The sequence below is a fragment of the Acanthaster planci genome, unplaced genomic scaffold, assembly GCF_054643075.1.
Source record: "Acanthaster planci isolate LZ-2023a unplaced genomic scaffold, COTS_SCS Contig30, whole genome shotgun sequence".
NCBI lineage: Eukaryota > Metazoa > Echinodermata > Asteroidea > Valvatida > Acanthasteridae > Acanthaster > Acanthaster planci.
This window is the reverse complement of record NW_028257654.1, coordinates 96,615-104,074: the sequence shown is the minus strand read 5'-3', so window position 1 is coordinate 104,074 and position 7,460 is coordinate 96,615. Positions and strand designations below refer to the sequence as shown.

At 39.1% G+C, this 7,460-nt stretch overlaps 1 protein-coding gene across 10 annotated transcripts in view; it reads left to right on the top strand.

Annotated features, from left to right (window-relative positions):
- Positions 1-695: 695 nt before the first annotated feature.
- LOC110983333 (uncharacterized) overlaps positions 696-7,460 on the top strand; it is a 30,929-nt gene continuing 24,164 nt past the window's right edge. For 7 of the 10 annotated variants that reach the window (XM_087131915.1, XM_087131914.1, XM_022242520.2 and 4 more), the window contains exon 1: positions 696-5,249. In XM_087131915.1, coding sequence (XP_086988041.1) covers positions 3,740-5,249 — 1,510 coding nt within the window. In that variant the 5' untranslated portion in view covers positions 696-3,739. The remainder of the gene's footprint in view (positions 5,250-7,460) is intronic. The other 3 variants (XM_087131918.1, XM_087131917.1, XM_022242523.2) reach the window with 1 other exon arrangement.

Here is a 7,460-nt window from a genome sequence, read left to right as displayed (position 1 = left end):
CTGTCCAAGAACGCGACCAACACAAGAAGTCCCAGATGAAAACCTATGCCGACAATTGCCGTACTACTCGAGTCAAAGACATTGACATTGGTGACCATGTTCTCGTCCGTCGTCATGGACATGTCCCCAAACACATGTCACCGTACATCCCGCAGCCCTACACTGTGACGAGCAAGCATGGATCCCTAATCACAGCCCAACGCAGCACGCACACGATCACACGCAACTCATCCTACTTCAAGAAATACACAGGACCGCTTCCACAACACCCTGACAGTGATGATGAAAGTGGCATTGTCACCCCCTCTCAGGATACATGTACACCACCCCAGCCAAACCAGCCCCGTCGCAATCCACCTCGCAATTGTCAGCCACCCCCACACCCACGTGACTTTGTTTCATAAATCAGGACACAACTCTGACAGCATGAACAGAAATAAGGAACACTTATGCTGTTATCCAGACTCTAATTTTTTTTTGGTTATCATCAAAATTGTTGTCACCCTTTATCCATACAGTTTGGCTTCATTGTTTTCATTTTTTGAAACATGTTAAAATTATGCAAAGTAGTTATTTCACTCACAATTATCCTCTCAGTCAAAACAAAAAAGGAGGAAAGGAAAGTATCCCAAAACAATGCTTTTCTCTTGATAAATTGCAAAGAATAAAAAAACAGTGGCTTTCTTTTGTTAAATTGCTTGTAAGAAAGTTGTGTTGCTAAATCTAAAAGTTGATTGAGATTGAAGTTGATTGAGATTGAGAAGGAAACAATCTCCCTCGTAATGTTATAAAAAGTTTGTTTCTATAACGGCTGACACAAAAAGACAAAACCAAAGAAAGGCTCTGACACAGGAAGTATTACATGTGATAGAACCCATACTTTCTCAGTTTAATGCTTCTTTATAAACACACTTGTTTGAATTATGGCCCAGTACTCCATTGCAAAACTTTAATTCAGTTTTTGGACTTTCAGCAAGCAAGGTGGAAAGGGTTGTAATATTGTGTCATACGCACTCCATACACATGTACTTGATGATATCATAGATCACAGATTGACCTCCACTCAGTCGTTCATTTCCAATGTTAAATACTACAACATGCAAACAACCTCTTGAATAGGCCTTTACTTTCAAATTTGAATAGAAAATTGAGCAATTTCTTTTCGTCTTGATGTTTAAAGATCCTGCAAATTTCAGCAATTGTGATGACGGCAGTGGAGATGAAGAGGCTGACGTAAGTTTTGCTTGTACATGTAGTTACCAGTATTTACCAAGCTTTTTGTTGGTAAAATTTCTTTTTGTTCGTGTGCAGTGTAGATACAGGTTTATCACGTTTTTTTCATTTATTTCTACTATTTCACATATTTTTAAGCATTCACAAGAGTGCAAAACTTAGTGTGAAAAGTGAATTTCCAAGAGAAACATTTTAACATAGTAAGACAAAGGACTTTTTTCTTTTAGTACAATTAAAATTTCCCCTTTTGTCAGAAGAAAAAAGAATCAGCCAAAAACCCCGCCTCCAAAAAAAATATGGATGCAATTTACAGTATACACAACTTGAATTACAAACCACCAAAATAACTTACATGTACATGATGTATAAACATGGTGTCCCAAGAATATCAAGGAAATGCTGTATTTTTTTCCAGGGGCATACGCGTTGCATTTTGTCTGAGTAGGTGAGATTCCTCGATCATCATTGGACCAATAAACCAGCAAAGGAAAAGGAGGAAAGACATCATATCTTGAAAATAGTTTGGGAAAAAGTTCCGCATGTGGTCATTTAAAACCGGGTGCACTCCGTATAAGACTTGTCTAAAAACTACCTGGTGTTTCTAAGTAAATATTTCAATATTTTAAGAATTAAATTGAACTTTTAGGAGACCGACACTTATGTTATCTTTTTCTGATGGCTATACCGCTGCAAGGGACAAATTTATGCCATTCATAAATGGAAAATTAATTCTGACAGAGCTTTGCATGTTTCAAGAGTATTTTATACAGCATACATGTACACCCGAGGAGCTATCTACAGCGAATGAGACAGCACTGGGGGAATATAAAAAAGCCGATCCTTAATTTGCAGTTCCACTCAAAAGCCACTGCTTGTGTTTACTTGACTTGAAACTAGACATACCCATGCAGTGACTGGGAAAGTTTAAGAGAATTTTGGTAAATATCAGCCATCAATGTATTTTATTTGCCGAGACTGGGATTTTGGTATTCTGGAAAAGGCGAAGGGCTGAAAGCTTAATCATGGCATTGTGCCTTTTTCATTTGTTGCGTAGTTCTATCTGAAGACAAATCCATTTTAAGATTGCAATTTACCTACTGGCGTGACTGGGATCATAAGCTGTTAATTGTTTCGAGTCAGATGTACATATAGACATCCTGTAAACCAGCTCGACATGAAGAAAAGAGTTCACTATTTTGCTTTATAATCCTATGAACCTAGCACTTGTAGGCCTACATGTGCACATTATCAGCAGGCTCGACCCTCTTAAAATCCACAAACAAAAAAGATCCACATGTACATCTTCAACAGCATACAAGTGATGTTTTTATTCCGTAGCTTAGAATTCAGCCAACATGCCTGTGACAATTTTAGTTGCTTTTCTGAAGACAAAAGTGACAAATACTTGAGAAATAGCTTATACCACGTATGCATGCATGTGTGATTATTAAATTATAGAAAAAATAATAGTAAATTAGCATGCATGCATCATTAAACTTATGTGTTTGTTGTTAGTAGAGTGTGCATTAGTACAGGTACTCGGGTAATAATTTAAGTATGTATTGTCTTTTATTCTCCCTTAATTTGCTTGAACAATAACCCAGTTTTGTTTGGTGCGCACTGATTTACTAAGTTTCATCCATGCTGACAAAGAAAAGGTTCAACTTACCAGTAGTTTTACATGTTTAAGCTAATAGTTGAGCATGTACATGTACATGTAAGCAACTATAAGAAAAACGTATACTTGTCACTGGCTGCATCACGAAGTGTACAGGTGTGTTTTTCGTGTACCATGAAGTGATGTACATGTATTAAGACTTTGTACACACGATGACAGTTTATGGTGCACCAACTGTCCATGACACGTCAGTTCATGTGCAGCCGGTGATGCACATGTATATAAACTGTTCTTTGCAGTTTGGAATGATTATACAGTGTCATTTCTGTGCAGTGCAAAAGTGGTATGTGACTGAAATATGTGTACTAAAGGATGCATGCATGCATATGCATGTACCTAAGTCAAATTTTGGACAGTAAAATGTTTGGAATGAAATGGAAAAAGGATTTAAACCATTACTTTGTATCATTGCCAGTATCCTTGTAGAAAAATTTCCCTCAATGAAACCGAAGGATACAACTTAATCTAAGGAAATATTAGGCCATGTGCCACTTTAATATACATATACATTTAAAATTGAAAGCTCACCAGGAGCATTGACTTCATCCACATGCAAGTGTACACATGTACATTGTATGTTCCATTGCAATGATGATGCCACAATGTCACAAACTTGTACCAGTTTTTATTTTCAAGAACTCAATGAGCACCTTTTACTGTTTGCTGTTATTCATGTAGGTTGAAGAACAACGAAAAGTACCAAAATTTCGGCCCAAACGTCCATGCCTATACTGTGGAGAACCACAGGCCCAACTCAGCCGCCATCTCAAAAGAAAGCACAGGGAGGAGCATGAAGTAAAGCTTGCACTGGAACTCCCTAGGGGAGAAATGTTGAAGGCCATGGCACAAATAAAAAAAGATGGGATTTTTCAGGAAAACATGAAGAGAATCAAGTCCAACTGCTCAAAGAAGCCAGGCGAACCATCACACCCTTTAATTAGGGAAAGACAACAGGGTTCTGCAGACACTGTGATGTGTGGAGAGTGCCGCGGCTTTTATAGTCAGACACGAATATGGCAGCACAAACAAATCTGTCATAGTACAGCCATTGTTAAGGTGTGTTCAGTGCCTGCCAAATCCCTGAAAAATACTTCCAACAGTGAGGATCAGAAATTTCAAGTTACAGTTCTTGATCGTTTTAGAAGTGATGCCATTGGAGAGGTTTGTAGAGAAGATACCATGATAAAAGAAGTTGGCAAAAAACTGTGGGCGAAGTCCATAAGAAGAGAAAAGTCGATAATTATGAATGACATGAGAAGGTTGGGCCATCTGGTTGTCAAGATGAGAGAATTGGCAGAAAAAGAAACACTCTGTGGGGAGGACGTGTTCAAAAGGCAGAATTACCACTTACTAGAACAGACCTTGGACACTCTTACAGAAAAACCTGATGATGGAGTAAAGGCAGGATTGAAGATAAGCCTTGGTTACTTGCTCAAAAAAGGTGCCAAAGTGATGAAGGCAGTGTACATCTTAAAAGATGACATGAAGGCAGCTGAGGAGATTGACAGATTCCTCTCTGTTCTGTATTTGAATTGGGAGTACTTGTTCAGCAGAAGCTCGTACATTATTGAAAGCAAGCGCCAGGCTGTATTGCGCAAGCCTCAACAAATGCCTTTTGAAGAAGACATAACTACACTACGAGAATTAACCATCAATTCCCTGCAGGAAATTGTTCGGGGACAGCATCCGTCAAATTGCAAGATCTTCAGAAAACTAAGAGCACTGATTGTAAGTCGGCTCACAGTTTTCAATGCAAGGAGAGGTGGTGAGCCATGCAGGCTTAAAATCACAGAGTGGGAAGATGCGGCAGATCAGAGATGGGTCGATCCAAATCTTGTTGAAGCCATCGATGATCCAATGGAAAAATATCTCCTCAGTTCTTTCAAGCTTGCATACCAGAGGGGCAAGGGCTCTCGAAAACTTGTACCTGTCCTAATACCACCTGACACTGTGCAACCAATCAAGCAACTAATGAAGATGCGGCATGCTGTGGGAGTGTCAGATGACAACAAGTATGTGTTCCCCTATACCCAAAGATCCCTAGAGCATGTCAATGGCTGGGCAGAGCTGAAGAAAGTGACAAAGATGATCCCAAATCTTAAGGATCCTGAAAAAGTGACTGCAACCAGATGTCGACATAGAGCTTCAACACTGTATGCCCTGTTGGACATTCCTGAGCGGGATCGTGAAATTTTCTATCGCCACATGGGGCATTCGTCGGAGATTAATGCCCATATATATCAGTGTCCATTGGCTGTAAAAGAGATCACTAAAGTTGGACGATACCTCTTGGATATAGATGGAGCTCCACACACATCTACTTGTGCTGGCACACAGGGTAAGTGTTGAATCTAACTAGTGTACATGTACTCCTGGTACATGAACAGATTGTCTTACTGAATGGTTCACTGAGTACATGAGCAGCATCTTAAATTGTTTCAAGTGATAATAAAGTTAGAATGTACTACACTGCTGTAACTCCGACCCAGTGTTTAAATCCAGTTCATTTTCAATTGGTAAAATTTCAAATACCTCTGCCTATAACTTTTGGTTGATGTTACATAATTGCCTTGCAACATGTACATTTGTAGCAGCACACCTCCATGTACATGTACGGTCATTGTTCTCACAGTAATTAACCAGCAGTGCTCTATAAAATATAGTCCTTATGCCTCAATAATCCAAATAAATGTACATTAACTTCCTGAAGGAATTAAGCATTCTAGTGAACGTACTGAAACTAAAAAAATCAAATTGTGACCTTACCCTTGAGCTCTCATGCTATATTGAGTAATAGGCTTTCCCAAAGACATGCAGAAGCCACATTTGGATAAAAGGGGATATATATACCTTTGACGTTTTTGCCTAAAATAAAACAGGCTCCAGTTCACCAAGAGTAATGCTGAACATAAATTTTAATTTGCTGGAGCCAATCTTAATTGCCCTGAAAGCCAAGATGTGAAAAGTACCAGGTATGCGTGCATGATTTTTTGTTTATTGGCCAGTTTGGGATATATGTTTTGATCTTGTTTATTAAATCAACATTAATATTGGGACTGCCTAAATTTCAGGATAGCCTGACAATGGTATACAGACTTGTAGCACTTATCGATAGGGGCCTGATGTGCACACAACAGTACATATTCATCCAACCACAGACCATTTACCCAGGGATGTGCAACTTAAGCTCAGAGCTGGTTCAGTGCGTGTTACGGCCGGCACAATATCAAAGCAGAAATTCAATTGGATTATCTCTAATAATGAAACATATATTCCTGTCTACCACTTGGTTTTCTTGTAATATTTTAAGTCAGGGCACACCCTTTCTAAAAATATGCTGCTCAATATATTTCATCTAGATACATTCTGAGAAAAGTGTACCACAAAATTGGGGAATTTTTCTCATTAAAACTTCATTTCTCCTTGAAATCGATAAATGAAGAAGATTTATTCGTCAAAGCGAATACATTTAAGCACCGCGTCGGCACGTCGTCTCGGCATAACCACGGCTGCACTGTACATGCTGCATGCTGCAACGCGTGTCATGTGGTCGCGAGCTTTTTCAAGAAAGTCAAGAGCGGCCTGCGGGGGTAAAAACAATCCGTAACAAGCATGGAACCAAGGTCGCACATGTGTTTGCACTGGGGCCGCTCGCGGTTGCATATTCCTGGGTAAATGATCCGTGATACAACATACAACATTGCTTTCCACTTCAAGATTGTGTAGTGGAGACAACTTTAACTTGGGTGATTTTTTTTATTAGTACTTGCAGCCTGTATTAAGATAGGGGTGGCACCCCTTAGTTTACCCAGTTGGAGTTGCAGTGTGTGCCCCCCCTGGTGTTTATTTCAAACTTAAGTCCATGTAGCATAGCTAAAGCTTCAGTAGCAGGTCAGCTGGCAGAGAGTAAACACTCATGTAACCTGGCATCCAAATCTGCCCTTGCTGTATTTAAGAATCGACCTGCAGTGGACTTGGTAAGTTTCTCCCCTTTTCCTTTTTTGTGAACATGATCATGTGCCGCTTTACTTTGTTTTGACATATTAAGGTTTAGCTCTATAGTCAAGTCAGCAGTTTTCCCTTGACAGAGATATATTTTTTTTTAGGCTCTCCTTTTGATCCATTTTTGGAGGTCTGAAGATACTTGCTGACTTTTCCCTAGAGATGCAGAAATAATCTGTAGTTTTGCAAGTGTTTTTTACTTTAATCTGAGGGCGTCATGTAACTTTTCATGTTTTTGCTGAGGCTTATCTTTTGAAACAGAGTGTATTGTTTTTTTAGTATCCGTGAAAAGTTTCCGCTCCTTTTTCAGTTGTTGATTATCCCAGGCACTTGTAACTTTTGGAGTTCATGGTTATTGGAAGTGTTCCTATTACATGTATTGCTTGTGGTTTTCCTTTTTTTTCTTTTTATCTTTTTGCTGGAAGTGCCATGAAGTTGTTCTTTATATAAGGTTGTTTTGTTTAGTAGACTAAGTTTTTTTTAGCTTCGGAAGTCAGATGATTGGAGTATGTAGGATCGAGAAGTTGGAAACTTTGTGCTGTTTAAT